Genomic DNA, 20,378 nt, shown 5'->3' on the forward strand with positions numbered 1-20,378 from the left:
AAAGTTATCTAAATATCAGTGTCACTTGTCTAATGAATTGAATCTGGTGTCTCTATGGACAATGACTGTAGTGCTGACTTGACTTTGCTCAGTCATGTTATTTTTGTATATCCTCATGTATTCGCCTTTTTGTATATCCTCATGTATTCACCTTGAATTATTGAACATTAGTCGCAACTGCACTACACTGACAGCAGTGTGGAAAGAAAAACATAATTGCCTGGGGTAGCTGGAGAAATCACCAAAACATTGATTTAATAGATAACTGCACTCTTTTCACTAGTAGATACAGTGTGTGTTGTTTACTTGGGGCTGTAGCCAGCCTGGAGGAGCCAGTTGTATGCACACAGGACACTGGGTGGGAGCTGCTGTTCCACCTGGAAGCCTTTGTGAGGATAGTCCCGAATTCTTTCGACCACACCTGAGACAACAGGATAGTTAAAAAAAAAAAAAAAAAAGAATAAGAGCACATGCATAAAATAGCACATGAAAGTACACAGCAGTCCATTTTGATGACACACAGTAATGAAAGATAAAGGATAGACCATACCAAGCATGTAGCAGATAAGATCACAGGCTGTGCCAACGGCGGGGTGAGGGTATTCAAAGATGCCTAACTCGGGCGAGGTCACGATAGCACGTGTGAGATCCACCTGTTCAGGCCACTGACGCAGAAAGGTGGCATAAACCCTTCGCTCCATGAAGGGCTGCTGCACCAGGATCACCCTAGAAGCTATGAAGGATGAAAGAAATGCAATATAAAGTAATTAAACTGAGTTCTGTGAGACAATTATTTTAACCAAGAAAGAGGTACAGTGTATACATTCCCTTTGTTCTGACAAATGCCACAGTAATAATTTACAGGCACAGCGAGAGAGCTCCCACCTGGAATGTTCCTCTCCTTGAGGACTCTGTGGGAGAAGCGAATATTCTCCCCAGTATTTGTAGCCTCAGTCTCCAACAAGATACTGCCCCTGGGAACTCCCATCCGCAGAGCCACATCAAGAAAAACATCAGCTTCTCGTCTGGTCCACACACCTATGTGAAATATGCATTGCACATCACTTACATTCAATAAAAATGTGAGAGTGTGTGATAAATAAAGAACAGATGTCTCTGTTCTTGGGATCAATATGTGGTACTCCTCACATACAGAATTGAAAATAGAAAGAGGTCATGTAGACATGATCAGATGCTTCTTGACACATTTAAATGGCTTTTTTGTATTTCAATTTGTAGCCTGTGTTGTGTATATGTGTTTTTCTGTTGAGTTGTGTGTATTTGTACGGATGGCACTGAATGCTACATACAAAGACAGAAAGAAAAAAATACCTAACACAACAGAGGTGAGGATGCTCTCACTGACCTGCAGTCTGTTTGCCCAGGTTGCCAGTGAAGAGCAGCCAGGGAGCCCATCCCTCCAAAAAGAGAGCAGCTGACCTTTCAGCAACCCGCAGGTCATGACAGCCCAGGCCAATTATCACATCACTCTATGAACACAAAGCATGTCAACAACAAATAGTGACAGTTATCTCACTTTGAAACACTTTAATCACATAAGGAGGATAATGTAAATGTGTATGTGTAAATTCATTTATCAAATTCTTATATTAACACTGAATCTAATGACTACATGTGATGTGAATTTTTACAAACTGTTCAAAAGCAGTTGTTTCCAACAAACAAGCTACTGTAGCTAGCTGGTGAAGGAAGTTGATCAGCTAACATTAGCAAGATACAGTTCCAGACCTGAGCTGAAAGGTCAATAACTTACATTTGTCTCGTGACAGGCTAAAATAGGACTGTAATCTTGTTGCATGTCTGCATGTGTTTGTTTGACAAACATTCATTTTGTATATAGACTGTTATGTCAGGACTGTTTGTTTTGCATTTCATCTTCCCCTAGTGGCCAAAATTCCAACATGCAGCTATAATGTAAATAAATGAGATTATGAAAAATAAGTATTATTCTTGTTTGTTTGGTACATAATGTCTAGTGAACTGAAATAGTTATTAGAGATGTTAATTACATAATTCATATGCATTATACAAACGAGTAAACAGATGTTTATGCCATAAGATAGTCCATACTTTTTCAAGACGATGATGCAGGCGAAGGTAGTCCCATAAGATCCTGGCCAATTTCTCACTCTCCTCATCCATTCCTCTCTCATGCTGAGCTGTAGAGAAAGGGAGAAAGCAGACTTCATCAGCAAAAGCCATACCACAAAAAAACACAAGCTTAGCAAATTCATAAACATGATGCCGGAACAACTCTCTCCAGTACAAACTGCATCCTATCAGATGTCAGGCTAAGATTATAAGTGTAAAGAAAGCCCTTGTCATAAAATTAGTGATGCTAACTCACATCAGTCCACTAACAGAATGTATGTGACACAGCAGCCTCCATAACAACATCAGCCCCAGGGGAGGAGGCTGACGTAGGCCATCCATTAAAAGAACAAGAGACCACAACAGTGGCAGGTTTCCACTGAAGCTTTTACCTCTTAAGTATAACAGTGCAGCAGTCCAGGCCATTTATTCTCCAATGTTCCTATTCATTAACCATCCCTTCCAATTGTCTAAATGGCAATAGCATCCTCTATCAGTCTCTGCTCCTCGATCCACTCTTATAAATGAACTCTCTTCTTCCAGTTGTTTAAAACTAATTCTAACCAGAATGCATTATAAAGCTCTTGTTATTCTTTTGCTGATTGAGAACCCATTTGTTTTGTTTCGCTCATCTACTTGGCCATTTATCTGAGTGCAAGATTACAGAGTCTACAGAGTACAACATCAAAAACCGAAAATCTTTGCCTTAAGTGGTCCTTTTTGAAAGAAGAGCTACATGCATACAATACACAAATCAACCCATAAATACGAGTCACTATAAAAGAGCTGCAGAAGAATCCAGTAAACAGCCAAAAACGTTCACAGCAGTGACGCAGGGTCAGAGGGCAGCTGTGCCTCACTCCTGTTGTTTTTCAGCCTCAAACAAAACATACCATCCCTCTGGAATGACAACATAGAAGCACAACAGTTTGTTTTGCTCTTCTACTTATCTCCCAGCTTTCAATGTGTGCCAATCACCACCATTTCTCCAATGAATAGGTTTTGATGACAGAGCTGAATTGCGCAATGATTGAATAGGGGACATCGCAACAACCCACAAATGTCATCATTTGGATTCTACAGAATTGTTTGCCTACCTGGAAATGTTCAATTAAAAATGTTATTCAAATATGTGTCATACATGCCCTCTGCTGGTTCATTTAGGAAATGGAAAAGCGGCATTTCCCCCTGTCAGTACTCTTTCCCAAAAGTTTTATGATAATCAGACTTTTTCTCAAAAGCATCTTATGTGCACAAATATCCTTCTATAAGACTGAATTTTAATTATTTATCTGTCTTCACTTGTTGGTCCTCAACAGGTATTTATTAATTCTAACATCCTAAATTAGGATTAATAAAAACATTTGGATTATGTGTGAAGTGTACACTTTACACATAATCCAAATGTTTTTAACATATTTCAGTGTATTAAGCTGTATGCTTAATACAATGAAATATGTTTAAGCAATTCATTAATAAAACACAAACAATAAATTATGTTTTGTTTATGTATTTATTAAGCAATTTAAATACTTCTATATCTTCCAGTTTACATACATTATAGAGATATCAGTGGAGTAAAAGGAAATTGTTTTTTCTACCACCTGGTGGGTTTGCCTTCCCCACTACCTTTTTCTTGGAGGTAGCCATCATACAGCTCTCTGAGGTGGAGGATGAGCTCCTCTGTGTTCTGTCCTGTGAGAGCCGACACGGGGATGACCCGCTCTGTGACATGGCTTCTTAGGGTCTCAAGCCTCTCTCTGGACTCAGGTAAATCCATTTTGTTGGCTATGATGGCCTGAGGCCGCTGGGACAAACCAGGCTCATACTGGTCCAGTTCATAACGCAAGTGTTGGAGCTGAGTCCAGGGCTCCGGTGATGACAAATCCAGAACAAAGAGGAGAAAACGACAGCGCTCTATGTGACGCAGGAAAGAAATGCCCAGGCCTCGATTTAAATGGGCTCCTCGAATGATGCCTGGGATGTCAGCAACTACACAGAACAAGGGTAAAAGTGGAACATACAGGTTATATTGTGGATGATAAAAGCTGAAAATTATCCAAAGAGAGATCGTATTAAAATTGAATTATTCAGTTGAAAAATAATAAGTAATGTTTTGCTTAAAACCAACTACCTGCAACTTGCTCATGATCCCTGTAATTGACAATTCCTACATGTGGGTTGAGTGTTGTAAAAGGGTAAGCAGCCACAGCAGGCTTGGCATTGGAGATGGCTCTCAACAATGATGATTTCCCAGCATTAGGAAACCCCACCTGATGGAATATAGATTTTAAAAAGATCAGTTCATTACATTTGTGGTGTTGAAACCCAAAACAGCAATGTTAATTTAAAACTTAAACAGCTTTTTCTCACCAGTCCAGCATGGGCCATGGTGCGTAGCTCCAGCTGAAGGACCCTCTCCTCACCCGGCATTCCTGAGGTTGCCGTCATTGGGGAACGGTTCTCATTGGACAGAAAGAATCGATTCCCCTTCCCTCCGGCCCCTCCAAATACAGCCAAATACTCTTGCCCATGTTCAGAGAGATCCATTATAGTTTTGCCCTGCTCCTTTACCAGAGTTCCTAATGGTACCTGTACAAATTGGGAACAATCACAAGCAAGGTTAGGCAGTCCCTTAATGAGAGAAACATGACAAAAATGCTTGTAGATTACATATGATTTATGATCAAATGCATGGACTCACATGAATGTAGGTTGGGCTGCCGTTTCGACCGTAACAGTTTTTGCTGCCCCCTGGTTGCCCATCCTCTCCCTTGTAAACTGGAACTACTTGCGCCAATGATTTCACAAACCGATCAGCTGAAAGCACGTATATAAGGAATATGGATGGAGGCACGCGTTGACATGACGCAGAGTGGTGACATGTGCTGACATGGCACCTTTTTGAAGCAGTTTTTAGTAAAGAAACTGCCTACTTGTTTATGATTCTTGATAAAAATCTAATCACGTTCCAGCCAGTAGGGTGGCTAGTCCTGAGTTTCAACGTAATTAATGTATAGTGTGTTAAGACAGGATAGGAACCCTATCAGTACACATTTCATAAGCCAGATGAAGACCCAACCTACCCTTAATAATGATGTTTCCTCCATCGCCTCCATTCCCTCCGTCTGGTCCGCCCCACTCTTTACGGGGTTCACTGTGAAAGCAGCAGGCACCTTTACCGCCTGACCCAGCCATCAGCTTCACCCTGCGATAGTCTATGAAGTGACGGGTCTGTGGGCCACATCAAGGTATAATTAGAAAGCTGAGGGTGACCCATGCTTCAATCAGTCCTGATAGTTTGCAGGTCATCATTAACACAATTGCACCAAGAGAATATACAGGTTTGTTAATACTTTGCCAAGAGCTGAATTACAACAATTATACAACTGGTATCAGTGCATGTGACACCATGTTTAAGAGAACTTGACATCATAAAGAAAAAATGCCCCTTGGTGAGTTGTTTTGGGCAACCCTGAATCATGAAGAAATCAGAATCAGAAGAATCAGAATCAGACTTTATTGCCAAGTAAGTTTGCACATACAAGGAATTTGTCTTGGTATAATGGTGCTAAAAGACAGATAGTAAAAGAAAAGAGCAAAGAGCAAGAATTATATTTACAAGGAACATAAATATACATAATTAAAAAGTAAAGTGTAAAGTAATAAATAATGTATAATTGTGCATCAGAAATATTTTGTAAACCAAGAGCTGGAGAGATTCAGACTGTGGATTTTTTTTTTTTTTTTTTTTAAAGGGAGCTATTTTCCACTTTGTCTTTCATTCATGTCAAAACATCATTGGCGGTGGCTGAGCAAATGCACGAGGACAGTTTTCTTTATATTTTATATCAAGGCAGTCAGGTGGAGAGAATGTTTTTTTGTACAGTTCCACACGTGTGAAAAGCACTGAACATGGCATCAAAACTGGATGTTGAATATGATGTATACAAGGGATACAACCAGTGTGTCTCTGGGAATATGCCTTGTTTAGTAAAGCAAATAAAAAACACTAAGTTGGGAAAAACCGATGAGGCAAAAATGGCTCAAATACATACCAACTTCTTCTCTGACATATCCTTCTTCTTCTGGTTTCCTCGGGCTTTGGCGCACAGCGTACATGAGGTGCTGACATTTCTGATACCAGCGGTGACTTTCAGTCTCCACGCCGCAGATTTTGGTGAAATACTATGACTGAACAAGCTCAGCTCGTTTCCTCTAACCTCATGTCCTAATATGTATCTTGAAAGTATGTCAGGAGAAAGCCACCGAGGGGGTTTAACTCTCGACAACGTCGGCAACATAACTCCGAAGTAACTCGTTAGTTAGCTAAAGATTGTTTAACAATGTCACCTCGACCGTTTACCTCAATACACATCACTGGTAGCGCAAAACGGGATTCCATTGGAAAAATAATTGGAAAAGTAACACTGTCAATTCATTTTGGACATAAATGTCCCTTAATACTCCAACGACACATGATTTATCCAGCTTTCACATCTATCAGAGACTACAGGTGCCCCTATAAGCTACGGAATCCGTAAAGGGACAGTTTGAATGCGTTTTTTGGCCCTCTACCGCCCCCTTTTGTGCTGGAGTCAGTTTTTAGCCAGGCAGGGAGAGCACAGGACTTTTTAAAATTAATATTTTTACTTAACTGACCTCTGTCTATCATACGTAATATAGGGTGGGTTCAGCAAGAGGACACTGAAGCATTCCCTTGTTTTCCCATTTGACTTGGATGAATGGAACCAATGGATATATTTTATCATAAAATCTTACCACAATACTACCTCTTATTCACTCCTCACTCACCATAATTATAGGTGTGGTTGACGGTCAAATAGAGACTGGTTGGCATGTGTTCAATGAAAGTGAACCAGTAAATTCATTGGAAACCCCAAAGCGTTTTTAAGTAATATGTAAATTGGCCAACCATCACAAGTATTATATTCTCATAAAGTCATATTATCTTTGGTCACATTATAAAATTAGAATGTATGCCGTTATCTTCAGTTTTCCTGGAAATAGTTTTTTGAGCACTGTCCAAAAGAGTTGGAAGTGAATCTAACTAACTAGCAAAGTTGGACACTTTTGTAAGGATGTTTAATACAACTTTTTAGTAGTTTTATAGATTTTTACTAAATAGTGCAATATTGATAAAGTGGTTGATGTATGTAAATATAAGTAGAACTTGTGTTTTCTGATACATATTACGTAAACCCCATACATTATGCAATACTCCCACTAAACCTGAAAACCCTGAATGAAGAAAAAAGGGGTCTTGTTGAGTTTAAGAGTCTATAAATCTTTTAAACAACAGTCAAGTCTCCTCAAAACTTAACATGAACAGGTCAAGAGGGGTTTTCTCATTTCACAAAAACATAATTAGTGAGTGAATATTTGTTAGAGTAGTGCCCAAGTGCCTTACAGGAATCTCAATTTATTAATTCACAAATGACCTGAAAACACACAATACTAGAACAAGTATACAGCTGAACTAAGTGTGTGAATAATTATCATCATCATTATGATGTGTGACGTTTCCTTGGTAAATACACAAAATGCAGACATACAAAAGGTGAATGTCAGTTTATTTTTATATAACAAACAGTAACAAAAGACAGCAGAAAAGATCAGGCAATGCAGTCTTACAATAAATAAGTAGATAACATTCATATTTGGATTATACACACCAAACTTGACTTCCTCTTGCTCACTGTCTCTTTCACTCTCTCTGGCATACATGCAAACAAACATACATACATACATACATACATACATACACACACACACACACACACACACAAGGTGTACCACCCACATCAGTGATGACACACTACAGACAACTGGAAAAAGACTTGTCATACATGTTCAGGTCACAGTAAAATGAAACACTGACACAGATTCATTGTAGTATAGAGAAGCCTGTGATTGTCACTGTTGAGTGGTACATAGTTATTTAGCTGTTTGACAGCCAGGTATCTCCCATTCTTGATTAACCCTGCAAAATGACTGCAACTATTGTGTTTATTTACCCCTCTGAGGTAAGTTGAGTTACAACAGGATATACTGCAAAGCTGAACCCTAACAGTCACACTATTAATCCTTATTACTGATTAAACTGTAGACTGTGATTACTGAAATGACCAGAGGTGTGTCTGACTTCTTTTAGATAAATAAAAAAACATAATGTATGCCAAATTTGTAATCACACACAAATGATAGACAGATATAGATAGATAGATAGATAGATAGATAGATAGATAGATAGATAGATAGATAGATAGATAGATAGCGAACTAAACAAATATGTAAAATAAGGCAAGTGTGCTTATACACCATCTCAAAAGTAAAAATCACCCTTTGTCTTATCTTTAACATTATTTCCTTCATTTAGTACAATTAGGTTATGATAAAATTTTCACAGAAAAAAGTATGTAGTATGCTTTATGTTCATGATGAAAGACTATGCATAATCTGTTCATAAATCAGATAAATAATTTTCTCAAACATGACATGTCAGTTGAACCCCCAACATAACATTTAATAACATAAGACAAACCAACCATAGTCTTTCCCATCATTATATGTCAAGAAACTACAAATAATGATGCAAAGTGTAAGTTCAGTGTAAGTGTATTGCACTTATTGAAGTAGAGGTGCAGGACACGTTACTGTTCTGTTCCTGTGTTACTTTGGCTTTTTGAGGATCAGTTGTTAAAAAAAAATGCCTGAATTGCACTACAATACAAATATATCAAACAATACATATACTGTCACTGCAAAATAAAGTGCAGACAAAGTGGCAATGTCTTTTTATGTAAAATCCTTACTGAATGGCATCAGAGTAGTGTAACACCTCTCAACTCTGCACAATAACTATAATGTATGTCTGTGCAAAGCAATGCCACTGAAAATACAAAGTCAAAAATTCTACCACAATGTATGATTATCATGGACAATGATAAACACTTTTAGGTATTGATCAGTCATCTATCTATTGTGTTAATTACCTCAGTAAGACATATGTAGAGAGTGAAAACACATAATGTTAGACCACACAGCAACACATCACAGTTTGACTAACACAGACAAACCCCCCTGATCAAGTCAGGTTTAAGGACCAACGTTTTCACCTTCATAAAATTAATTTCCCTTATCGTGAGCTATAACAGTGTTTTTACCAGGAATTAAAGCAAAAGCTGGACCTAGTCTATTAGATAAATATCAAAGAGCACTTCCCTCAAGGCCAATTTGCTTTTTATACACAGTCTTACAAACCATGGACCTGCTCTGTGCACCAAAAAAGAATAAATAAAAGAGGCTTGTAAAACAAAATAAACAATAAAAGCAGGGAAAACGATAAAGACAAGACAAAAAAAAGCATATAGGCAGGTTACTGAGGCTTATCTAATGACTTTACTGCTCCATTAATCTGTATGGAAAGTTTGTATTAACTGCCTTGATTCTACAAGCACCCTGACGTAGGCCAATAGGACCAACAGCACTTCACGTCTTCATCTACCAGCTACAACCTTGTAGCGAGCAAAACAGATTAAAAAAAAGCATCATATTTGACTACTTTTTTCCTCAGCAAAAACAATGATTAATGAGAGGATAATAAATCTGATGCAGCCAGATCTTCTAATCCACAGCTGAGCACAGCACATCTCATTTTCATCCAGCAGGCCAACAGTGTGGTACTTTATTGCTGATAATTTCCATACTGACCCTGCAATGTGAAAAGATTTACACTGAGAGGTTGGATTTGATCTCATGCAATGCTGTTCACTTTTTCTTTTCTGTTTCCACTGAGACAGACACAAAGCACAAAAGGATATTTTAAGTTACTTCATTATTCTTAAATGCATCTTCTTCTTCTAGATCTCAAGTGCTGAAATATGTGCCAGTATACACCTACATAACATTTTAACATGGGAAATGACATTATTACATGAAGCACCTCTTGAGGCAAGCAAAAGATAAAAGCCATTATTTTCTACAGTTTTCTAATTGAAATGGTTTAAGAACTGAACTGAAATTTTTTCATCCAAATTTAGGCTTTTAACACAGATTATATCCATATTTTCAGATATGTTTAAAGGTTATTATTAGTCATGTACCTGTTCATAGGCATAGGGCCTCTGCGTCTGTGCTCCAGGGCCTCCCTGGGTGGAGCGGTAGGAGCCATACTGTTGGCTTTGACCCTGTTGATACTGAGAATACTGAGAGGATCCACCCTGGCCAGGTCCTGTGTTGGGAGGGGTTATGCTCAATACATTTGTTCATTGTGTTTTGTCTTTATGTTTGTGTGAATGTAAACAATGCTGTAGGTTATGGATTGTTCTAACCGTATCCCTGTGGCTGACTGCTGTAGCCTTGTTGAGAGGAGTACTGCTGCTGGCTGAAGGGCTGCTGCTGGCCAGAGCTCTGTGGATACTGGGCCTGCTGTTGACTGTACTGTGAGTTACCTGGAAGTATACATGTACAGGTACATATGTCAGCTATTAAGTCTGTGAGTTAGTACTTGACCATGGCTTTGGTTGGAAGCACTTGGACAAACTTAGGTGTGAAGTTCCAGGAAAATATACCTGAAATATATGTTTTGATATTACAAAATGTATAACTGTTACCTCCTTCATAGTAATGCTGTGAAGATTCATCAAAGGACCTGTCGTAGCCTTGGTCACCATATGAGGACTGCTGATAAGAGTACTCCCCGTGACCTGTCGAGAACACGATTCAACACATGCAAAAACTCCTCTGCAAAAGCAAAACCCACTTACATACAGAAGAGAAATTCACAGTTAGAAGCTGAAATGCTCACAATACATGTGCAGGAACAAAGTCACAAGCAGAAACATTTTTCAAGGCTTCTCACTTCAACATTATGCACAAAGCGCAAAGACACACCCTGAATGAAGTTTGCGCTCTCTCCTCAACACACTGCTATAGCACTCTCTGAAATCTGAAATTTCGGCACACCAAAGGGGACAGTATGGACACAGACACAGTGGGAGGAAACAGAATCGAGACCAATGTTAGTCTTTTGCAATTTTTTTTTTCCCAATACTTTTCATCTCCCACAATACAGGTAAAAAGACAGTGACTGGGCAGAAGAGCTGAGGCTTCAGCACTGTAGTAGTAGTAGTGGGCTATAGTAGGCTCAGGCCTGTGAGATAGTGTTAAATGGAAATGGCTTGACCTGTAGTGGGGATTTGTGTGTTTGAGAGCTGTGTGTATAAAGTTTATGGATGTGCATGATTACCATCGGGGTAATACTGCTGGTTTATGGGCTCGCTGGAGCTCTGAGTGTGTCCATACTGCTCTCCGTAGAACTCGTCTTGTCCCATGTACTGCTGTGCAGATCCTGCAAGACAGGCGACACCACGATTGGTTAAACAGTTGGAGACTAACGGGGCTGCGCCAGAAAATTTGGGCAATTTAGGCAGTCTGAAGGGGTGTGTGTGTATTAAAAATAATGACAGACAAAAAGTAAATACTGTAACAGACAATGTTATTGACAACCATCGTGGAAGTTATCATTTAGCTGTGAATCATTAAGAAAAAACATCTGATGTGACTTAATATTATATGTTTTTTATGTCATAATTGAATAATGTATAATTTTAGTGGCAATTATTTTTTTTTTTGGGGGGGGGGGGGGTTTAACAAAGCTATTTGAGGCCAACCCATATTTTAGAAACACTAATTAGAGTGGAGCAATTCCGATAAATGATTGCATGAAAAATTATATGAGAGGTCATTTTGAGGAGAAAATGAGGAATACAGAAAAGCCAGTTATCTGGCAGAATCTGATCTCTGCTCGGTGGTGGTGTGCAGAAACTCCAGATTCCGCTGCTTCCCTTTCCCTTTTTAATTTTATCTAACAAACTCAGAAAACCAACAAAACAACAAAAAAAAATCCTCCAGAAGATGCATTGAAGAACCGCATGCAGACTAATCATCTTGTCAAACCACAGTGGACCCAAAAGTTTCAGAGTACAGAAATAAGCTGTAGCATGAAAAAACGTTTTTTGTCTTCTGCAACAATGGCAAAACAATCTCACAGCAACTTATCTGATGTTTCCCAATATGACCAAGGAGCCACAGTTGATAGAGGAGCCCTAGCAACAGCCCCACAACCAATCAGGGAATGGCTGGGCGAGTCACCCAGCTTAACTATGGACACAACAATTCCATAACACAGTTCTATCTGGAAATACTTCACCCAGTCATGCAAGGATAATAGTATACCAGGTTGAATGAGGATATACAACCATACCCTGTTGTCCTGGAAACAGAATCCTATCCTTTTTATATATCAGAGTTACTATGTGTCTAGTCTTCAAAAGACATAACCGGACAGGGTAGAGCTATTATTAGGCACATGCTGACACAGCACAAGTTAAAGTGATTTACAGAGACAGGAACCTAATGTGACAAGAGTGATACATCTCCAGTCTGCTCCTTAAAGCTGCAGGAAGGCATCCGGGACAGATTAATTTGCAGACTTTTAATATCACTCTCATTTTACGATGTTTAATTAATACCATGATACCATGAAAATACCTCTGCAGCAAACTTAGCAGTTCTAACAATCTGGAAAGAGACTGGCATCCACAGACACACTTGGAGCAGTGGTCGACAGCCCTACACACAGACACACAAACACATCCATCTATGCACTTAAGCACTAACCACCAACAAACCCTACCGAGCCCACTGCTACACCAAAGCAGCATGGAGAAGTCTTACCACCTACCTTGCTGTGAGGAGCGGTAGGATCCAATGGGCCTCTGAGACATCATGCTATTTCCTTGACTGCCCTGAGCCATCATGCCCATGGCCTGCTGTCCCTGATAGTGTTGGCCCCCAGCCTGGGCTGAAGAGTAGTGCGGAGCGGCAGATTGTTGGTGCATCATGGAGACTGAGGAGGAGGTGGGATTATGGAAGGAGGGGAGAGATCTCATACATTAACATACACAGATAAACTCTATTCACGTACCAGCATTAGCATTCAACAGCATACACAGCATTCTGGGAACTGAGACTGGCAGAAAGGTGCATAATTAAACTGACAAATAAACAAAGGTAGGAGGAGGTCCATGACAATAAGGTCACAGGAAAAAAAGCCAAAAGGGGTCCATGGCAGTCAGGGGTCTCTAAATTTATTTGAGGAGATGCTTTCAAGATGCTGCTCTTAAGTATAAATGCAAACAAAGCCAGTGAAGCCAGTGCATAAACAGAGGTCGAGTAAATACACACAGACATCCAGGGAGAGGAGGGCTGCATTTCAGGGTCAGGGGTCAGAGATTAGGAGAGGTAAAACCTGGAGCAGAGGGAAGAAGGGAGGAGGCACCTCTCTGATGAACTGAATGTGTCTGGTTATTTGGATGGTTACACTGGATTATGAGAGAATTCACAGATCAATGAACGCAGATATGTGTGTAAGCAAATGCCTTGAAGCAAGATCAAGGGGGAGTTTGTCAGAGACACATTCAGAGATACTTAAGAAATCATCATCCAACTGTACCATATGGTTTCTACTTTAACCTGAAGATTTGAATGGCATTACTTTCTTATTAAGTGTTGGAGTATTCATTCCAAAAGATCTGAAAATATCTCTTTCCATTCTGATCACTGGGCTCTTCTATACCTGGCTCACCTTGGTTGGACTGCATGTTGAGGTTGCTGCGGGAGGAGGAAGAGGAGGATGAGGATGTGGAAGAGGAGGAAGAGCCATAGCCAGGACCAGGGCCCTGGATCATGCTGCCCTGGGAGGAAGGTGCAGCATGGCTGTAGCCGGGGGCTGAGGCCGAGCTGTTGTAGCTGCTGGCCGGCAGGCTGAGGGATGTGGAGGGAATTGCCGACTGCACCTGACCAGACTGCTGCTGCATGGGGGCATGGCTGGGGCCTGACGACACACACGCACAGTCAGAGCAGCCAGCACACATTCCCATGTGATACCATGTCATGTTAATCATGGACCCACATTCAGTTCATCTTTACAGGAAGCTTGCGTGGTTATACAAGGATAGAGTAATGAGTGTTAGTGGTGTGATGTAAATGTGTGGTGTAAATGGATTAGAAAAATAAATAAAGTTTCTATAGCTGATAGCTGATATCAGCTGAAAGTAAGACCACACTTACTTGCAGGCAATAAGAAAATAAAGGGAGGCACTGTGATAGACATGATATGGTATTTGTATATGTACACAAACATGCAGCAACGTCAGGATCAGACAAGCACTCAAGACAGAGGACGGACAACAAGATGGGGCCGTATGTGAGCACACCAAGTGTTCACATGGACCAGAGTTTATCTGTAAAATGCACATTTGTGATGAACTCTCACCATTGCTCATTTGGCTCTGAATCATGGATGTGGGGGGCAGTCCCGGTGCCATGTTGTCATTGAGGTTGTTTGGAGCATGTCCCCCACTCTGACCCATCCCTCCAGGACCCATTGACATACTGGGAGTGGGAGGCTAAAAGTTGAGATGCATGTTAACCACCTGCATTAGCAGTCATAACTTGAATGACAATGTGGTCATTCAGCTTTTTTTCCACATTATATATGTATCTATATTTGCTGTTCTCCATTCATTTTCTTTATGCATTCATCCCTGTACTTCAGATTGACTCATTATACTAGAGTGCACTGATGATTAGAATAAAAGAGAATATTTCGGTTTGTCTATAGTTTCATCAGTAGACAAGTTACATGGAAAATGGAAAGCAAATTTGCTTAAAAATCAGGGAGATGATAATGGAAGTGGTTGCACGGCAGGAGCACAAAGATGGTGTTACATTTTCCCGAGACCTCATGAGGGACTCACCGCAGGTAGTAGTGACTGCATGTTCTGATTTGAATCTGCTATTGTGGCCAAGTAAACAAGATTTCTGTGCAGGATCTGCTGATACCTGTCAAAAACGGGAAATGAAACACAGCGTTACTTAATCATATTTGCTTTAATATGACATTCACAAGGCACTGGTCAAGGAGGAGAAAAGAACACTTACTGTGTGCATTCGGCTGTCTTTCCTTTGCTTTGGTAATCCATTATACATTGTATTAAATGATGATTTTCATCAAGCATCTTTTGGGGACAAGAAAACAACAGTTTGTTCTCTCTCAAGTCACAGTGCATGGTAAATTATACACAATAATTTGTCCTATTAAGACATTACAGTGATGCTGTCCTGGATTCTCAGAACTTCAAGCAGCCTGGAACATTTTTTTCTGGGTCAGTTTTACCTTGTTTCTTTTTTTAATTTAATGGAGCCAAATGTAGAAGCAGCTTCTCACAGTCTTTATTTAGGACATCGCTTCAAAGTCCCTGTTTTAAGGATGAGTTGTGTGTTTTTTACAAGAAACATCTGTATAAACGGTTCAGTTAAGGATAAATGCAGCAGCAGACGATTGTCCTGTGCTGCTCAGTTTCCCTCCATCATACACTACGTGCTTTTCACGACCCTGTCATATATATTTTTTTTCTTGCAACAAAGCAGGTGTCTGCAAATAATTGAAATCTTTAACCATTTAAACCTGTCTGCAAGGGATCTGGCACCAATAACTAATTAAATCCAGAAAATGTGCTGTGCATCATAATTCGTGGAAACAAGTCACAAAATCTAATGCTAATCAATTTCATATATTTCATATATAAAAAATTATTCATCATTCGTCAGGAAAAAGAAGCGAGCAAAACAGCATCACAAGGATCCAGCCAGTGTTGAGCGTATAAAGCGGTCGCCTGCATCTCCGTCATGGCTTTGTTTGGTTCGCACCTTCAATTGACGGTATCGTTACAATACCAGTTGCCATTTCTTCTAATATTCACCACAAGCTACTTTCCCTGCACTGTAGCGGCGGACCGCACACTCCCATCCAGACTGGAATATGGAACAACAAACGCCGCGACCCATCAAATTTTTTCTTTTTTTTTTTTTTTTACCTTTTGAATCGTTTGCTGTGTCACCTCCCCTTTACTCCTGGGGCGCGCCGATGAAAATGCCACCGACATTTTGTCATATGTGAAATAAAAGCGCTTCTTTTATTCTAATATTTATTATCTTGAGCGCTGCCCTCTATTTGGTTACACAGTTTCTCCATTACTGGGAAATGGGGGTATTGAGAAAGCCAGCGCTCTGTAGTCATGGAAGTAAAATAAGAAAACACTTGATTTTTCTTAAGTTAATTGAACATATGGATTTGCTGAATGTATTATTATTGTCTACATGCAAATAAAGGCACATATAATAAACTGTTACATGATAGAGGAAAAATCTCCCCCTCAGTTTTTGGTATAGTCCAGACAGTGAGTAGCCTACCACTTTCCCTGACTGTGGACGGGGTACCCTTTGATTCATGAAAGCCAATCAGTCCACATTCTAACCCGCTGCTCAGCGTGCAGAAGCAACGTGGAGTAATTGTGAGAAGTGGTCGCAAAAGTTGTTTTTAGCACCTTCAGAAAAATCTGAACGCCACATTAAGACGCAACAGTCTCTTGCTCATGTTTGTAACGATGCCACAGTTTGCAATATGGTGAGAAATTAAACACTTACCTCCAAATAAGACAAGGAGAAACTGCCTGTTAGACTCTGATACTGTGCCAGAATGTATGATCATCAATACAGTGGGATGCTCCCACCCAAGGTTTCCCATGTATTATCACCTCTGCACGTCACAGACTAATATAATATAATGTGTAGTAGCCTCAGAGAACATGAGACAAGTGCATCAGCGATTTCCAGTTTATTTACATTACTCTCACTTGTTGCTTCAATAGGACAGAATAAAGGACAAGATTTAGCATACATTTAGGTTTAGTTTTATGTTGATAATATTCATACTTATCATTTGTTAATGAAATTGAAATGAAATTTTCAAGTAGAAGAAAACAGAAAAAACTTAAACATTCACTTCCCATTAAATAGAAAATAATAATTCTTCAGGCAAATATCCTGAGGGGAGAAAAAATATTTTCACACACAGTGGACTGTTTAGTGTGCTGTGCATCCATATTCAAAATGGAGTCAAATGACAAAAAAGACATAAATAAAAATAAAATCCTGGCAATATGGGTACAGGATAACTGCCTCAGGGAGAAAAACAAAAAGATCATTCTTCATATAGTGCCAATAGAGCTGCTTTTCCTGATCATCATGACAAAAAGACACTTAGACAAATAAATGGGTTAAACAACCCATTTGTTATACATAAGGGAAATAATCACTGGAGGTTGCAGGGATAGGGTTGCTATAGTGCCCTGGTAACAAACGCTGACCTTTACAGATGTCCACTCCTGGTTCTGTAAGAGGGCAGAGTCTGAGCAGCGCCTCGTCCTCTTCGTCCAGTATATCCACCTCTGAAGCGCTGGCCCCTCAGAAATCGTCCGGGGACCCCAAAAGTCTCCAGATTACGCTTCCGCTCCTCTGCCCATGTTAACCTGAAAACATTGGTTGACAGCAAAAAAAAAACAAAACAAAAAAAAAAAAAAACAAAAAACAGAAAAAGGCACAAGCCTGTAACTCTACATACCAGAGAAACTAGAGTTTGAATACTGAAGATAAAAATGCCACTAGTTTACCTGAACTTATTGTCAGACGAGATGTTGTCAAAGAAAGACTTTGCCTTGTCATAATAGCATTTTGGTCCAAAATGATCATCCTCTGTGGTTGAGTGCAGTTCCTCTTTTGCTTTCTCTTCTACCTCATGATTTCCACCTGCAAGCAGAAACATGCATTTTATATACCCTGGAGGGAAAAATCTTCACGTGTGGGAAAGAGAACAGAATTATTGTGGAAATATGTTGATCAAATCCTGGTTTCATAATCAGCTTTGCTGCTCAGCCACTACCTGACATTTATAGGATTTGGGGCTGACCTGCAAGACACTATTAACTGTATCCTATGACAGCTAGTCCTTCCACTTAAACATACAGTAAATTGAGCTAATGAACCAACCTTTCACATTCATCCTGTCCTGCCCTTCCCTCTCCAGTTCCTCCTTAATAAACTGTGCATTTGAGGAATCAAAATCAAAGTCTGTGTCAAACTTGAGGGTGGCAGATGGCGCATTAGCCACCATCAACTGGCCTTTACTGCGGTTCCTTCGCCTCCGAGCCCCTGGGATTCATTAAAAAAAAAAAAAAAAAAAAAAAAAAAAAAAGGTGCAGTGATTGTTAATGAGAAGTTCTTTTGTTATTTGTGTCTAGAAAATTCACATTTTCATTCTTTTGTAAAGCTGTATGTTACCAGTTACCTTGTCTTCTTCTGGGTGGTGGCCTGTTTTCATCATTCTGCTGCCGAGTTTCCTGCTGAGCGCTGGGCACCACTGGGCCTGACTTCACTTGAATTCAGAAAGAACATTTACTCCAACTTTTAAGATTGCTTGCAATTGCACAGATAGATGCGCAGAATTCCCATAAATCCCTGCACAACTGTACAATGTTTCAAGACTGTTAAACATATTTCAGTTAGTGGGCGCAGTATTTTACTTAACCTTTCATCGCTTCAATTCTGCATGCTTACTGGTGGTTCTAGTGCCCCTTCTGGTCTGGGGGCTCTCTCCTCTGGTCCTCTGGGGCCGCCTCCTCTCCCACCGCTGCTCCCGCTCCTGGGATGCAGTCAAACCTCTCCTCTGCCAAGACCTTTCCATATGGAGGGTTTGAACTGCCTTTTCCACCATGGGGCCCCTTCTAACATGTAAGCCTGGAAGAACAGGCCCTGCATGAAGAACACAAATAAACACTGAAGTATGAAAACAATTTACATGGTCAGCTACACAAAGGGTGTGGGTTTATGGTCATTTTACAAGGAATTAATTTGTGATCATTGACTTACCAAGGCCAAGAGCTGCAGCATACTGCTGATTAAGTAGAGAGCTGGCAGCAAGTTGGTTGTAGGCAGGCATCCTTAGGGGGCTAAATGGTCCAAGAGCTGAGTAGACGCCTGAAGAGCTGGCACTGGATGACTGAACAAAAGATGTTAAAAGATGTTAAACCAATTTTACTCATTATCTGGGTCCTCGTGTACTTTTTCCACTTTTAGAATCTCTAACTGTTGGCTGTGAGCCATGCTGTTCTTTTAAACCTGTGGGATGTGAGCCATGCTGTTCTTGTATACCTGCACTATTGCAGGATCAGGGGGTAGGCCATGGTGAGATCTTGGAGGTTCACACAGTGTGATATCCTTGATATCACTTCCCCGGAAAGTGATGTACTCATAGATATCATCTTTGGCTGGTGTTGGTCTGTCAGTGGGTCGTCCCTCCGTTCCAAAACATTTAACTAGTGAAAAGATAATGTTTGAAACAGCCAACAAAGTGTCATCATGTTTCAGTATTGCTGCTATCTCTCCTTAGGTGCGTAGGCTCACACCACTTACCTTTTGCCAGCACTACTGTAGAATGCACTTTATCAATTGTATACAGAATCCCCTCATAACGATTTTGAGCTTTTGAAATTAACCCTATCTTACAGCCAATGTATGGCTTTGCTGCACTCATCGCTACAGAAAATACAGGCTAGCAGCATACAAACTTTCACAAAATCTCACATCACATGTCGACATCCACAATGGCGCGACCAGAAACAATTTATAGGCGTCCACAGGTGCCCTGAAACCACGCCCATTGATTGGCTGAAGTGCACCTGCCACCTGAGACGTCAATCCACTGTCGGTCTCTGTGGCTGCTTTTTCATATATGATTCTTGATGTCTGATATTTCGTATCTTTTATAGTTATGTTTATTTGTAACATTTATTTGGACAGTTTGTGGTGTGATTTTTTGGTAACATTTCCCCGAAACTTGTAAGTCACTCATATGCAGTCCTGTAGCATGAAGAAGCCTGAGCATATTATGCCTGAGGACTGCTGATCTGCGCTTGCAAGAGTTCGATATCTAGATAGTCTGGAAGTCTGTGAGTGCTAAGGCAGCTGCTGCGGGTCTCCTAGAAAAAAATAGCAACAACGCAGCCATTTTGAGACGTCTACGATGAAGTCAAATGGATACAAAATGCTGCGATACTGTGCGTGTGTCCGCATAGAAATGTTGCACTACACAGAAACTTTCCCACAGAGCTCCCTCGATGTGATAAAGCTGCTCCATGAGTGGCATCGTTGTTTTCCCGAGAAGCTCCAACGCAGCGCTGGCACACCACACTGCAGCTCGCAACCATTTGTTCCAGGCTTTATTTTCTCCCATGAACCAATCACAGCGGCCGGTGAGGCTGCGTCACTGAGACCGCATCCAA

General features: G+C 40.3%; 3 protein-coding genes across 6 annotated transcripts; all 3 read right to left on the minus strand.

Annotated features, from left to right (window-relative positions):
* Positions 1–226: 226 nt before the first annotated feature.
* mtg2 (mitochondrial ribosome-associated GTPase 2) lies at positions 227–6,646 on the minus strand. 2 transcript variants are annotated; one of them, XM_018701078.2, is made up of 7 exons: positions 6,171–6,646; positions 5,199–5,346; positions 2,092–2,180; positions 1,367–1,490; positions 886–1,038; positions 551–733; positions 227–421 (listed from the first exon to the last, which is right to left on the minus strand). In XM_018701078.2, the coding sequence occupies exons 1-7, from the start codon at positions 6,414–6,416 to the stop codon at positions 303–305; spliced, it is 1,062 nt and encodes a 353-aa protein (XP_018556594.1). In that variant the 5' UTR covers positions 6,417–6,646; the 3' UTR covers positions 227–302. The 2 variants fall into 2 exon arrangements, with proteins under 2 accessions (XP_018556594.1, XP_018556592.1); XM_018701076.2 differs by lacking the exons at positions 227–421; positions 551–733; positions 886–1,038; positions 1,367–1,490; positions 2,092–2,180 and adding exons at positions 3,607–4,104; positions 4,247–4,385; positions 4,486–4,704; positions 4,817–4,932.
* A 1,043-nt stretch (positions 6,647–7,689) lies between these two features.
* Positions 7,690–16,246, minus strand: LOC108900201 (SS18L1 subunit of BAF chromatin remodeling complex). Of its 3 annotated transcripts, XM_018701123.2 has the most exons (11): positions 16,077–16,246; positions 15,142–15,218; positions 14,958–15,042; positions 14,474–14,606; positions 13,784–14,032; positions 12,881–13,045; positions 11,384–11,485; positions 10,749–10,841; positions 10,467–10,586; positions 10,239–10,366; positions 7,690–9,847 (listed from the first exon to the last, which is right to left on the minus strand). In XM_018701123.2, the coding sequence occupies exons 1-11, from the start codon at positions 16,143–16,145 to the stop codon at positions 9,821–9,823; spliced, it is 1,248 nt and encodes a 415-aa protein (XP_018556639.1). In that variant the 5' UTR covers positions 16,146–16,246; the 3' UTR covers positions 7,690–9,820. The 3 variants fall into 3 exon arrangements, with proteins under 3 accessions (XP_018556639.1, XP_018556643.1, XP_018556642.1); XM_018701127.2 differs by lacking the exon at positions 13,784–14,032; XM_018701126.2 differs by lacking the exon at positions 11,384–11,485 and having other exon boundaries at positions 16,077–16,245.
* A 615-nt stretch (positions 16,247–16,861) lies between these two features.
* Positions 16,862–20,342, minus strand: lsm14b (LSM family member 14B). Its single transcript, XM_018701108.2, has 8 exons — positions 19,510–20,342; positions 19,249–19,412; positions 18,967–19,096; positions 18,655–18,849; positions 18,386–18,472; positions 18,088–18,249; positions 17,712–17,847; positions 16,862–17,570 (listed from the first exon to the last, which is right to left on the minus strand). The coding sequence occupies exons 1-8, from the start codon at positions 19,628–19,630 to the stop codon at positions 17,411–17,413; spliced, it is 1,155 nt and encodes a 384-aa protein (XP_018556624.1). The 5' UTR covers positions 19,631–20,342; the 3' UTR covers positions 16,862–17,410.
* Between the last annotated feature and the right edge of the window lie 36 nt (positions 20,343–20,378).

The sequence above is a fragment of the Lates calcarifer genome, linkage group LG6 (genome assembly GCF_001640805.2).
Source record: "Lates calcarifer isolate ASB-BC8 linkage group LG6, TLL_Latcal_v3, whole genome shotgun sequence".
Classification (NCBI taxonomy): domain Eukaryota; kingdom Metazoa; phylum Chordata; class Actinopteri; family Centropomidae; genus Lates; species Lates calcarifer.

Excerpts from the sequence above, each read along its gene's own strand:
- mtg2 (XM_018701076.2), bottom strand. The coding sequence starts at position 6,416 with ATGTTGCCGACGTTGTCGAGAGTTAAACCCCCTCGGTGGCTTTCTCCT. Across the intron at positions 4,933-5,198 it reads AGGAAACATCATTATTAAGG|CTGATCGGTTTGTGAAATCA; the intron begins GTAGGTTGGGTC and ends ACGTGCTTTCAG. Across the intron at positions 4,105-4,246 it reads GGATCATGAGCAAGTTGCAG|TTGCTGACATCCCAGGCATC; the intron begins GTAGTTGGTTTT and ends TGTTCTGTGTAG.
- lsm14b (XM_018701108.2), bottom strand. The coding sequence starts at position 19,630 with ATGAGTGCAGCAAAGCCATACATTGGCTGTAAGATAGGGTTAATTTCA. Across the intron at positions 18,850-18,966 it reads TGCTGCAGCTCTTGGCCTTG|GGCCTGTTCTTCCAGGCTTA; the intron begins GTAAGTCAATGA and ends TTCTTCATGCAG. Across the intron at positions 18,250-18,385 it reads ACCACCCAGAAGAAGACAAG|GGGCTCGGAGGCGAAGGAAC; the intron begins GTAACTGGTAAC and ends AATGAATCCCAG.
- LOC108900201 (XM_018701123.2), bottom strand. The coding sequence starts at position 16,145 with ATGTCGGTGGCATTTTCATCGGCGCGCCCCAGGAGTAAAGGGGAGGTG. Across the intron at positions 15,043-15,141 it reads AAGACAGCCGAATGCACACA|GTATCAGCAGATCCTGCACA; the intron begins GTAAGTGTTCTT and ends CGTTTTTGACAG. Across the intron at positions 14,033-14,473 it reads TCAGAGCCAAATGAGCAATG|GCCCCAGCCATGCCCCCATG; the intron begins GTGAGAGTTCAT and ends GTGTGTCGTCAG.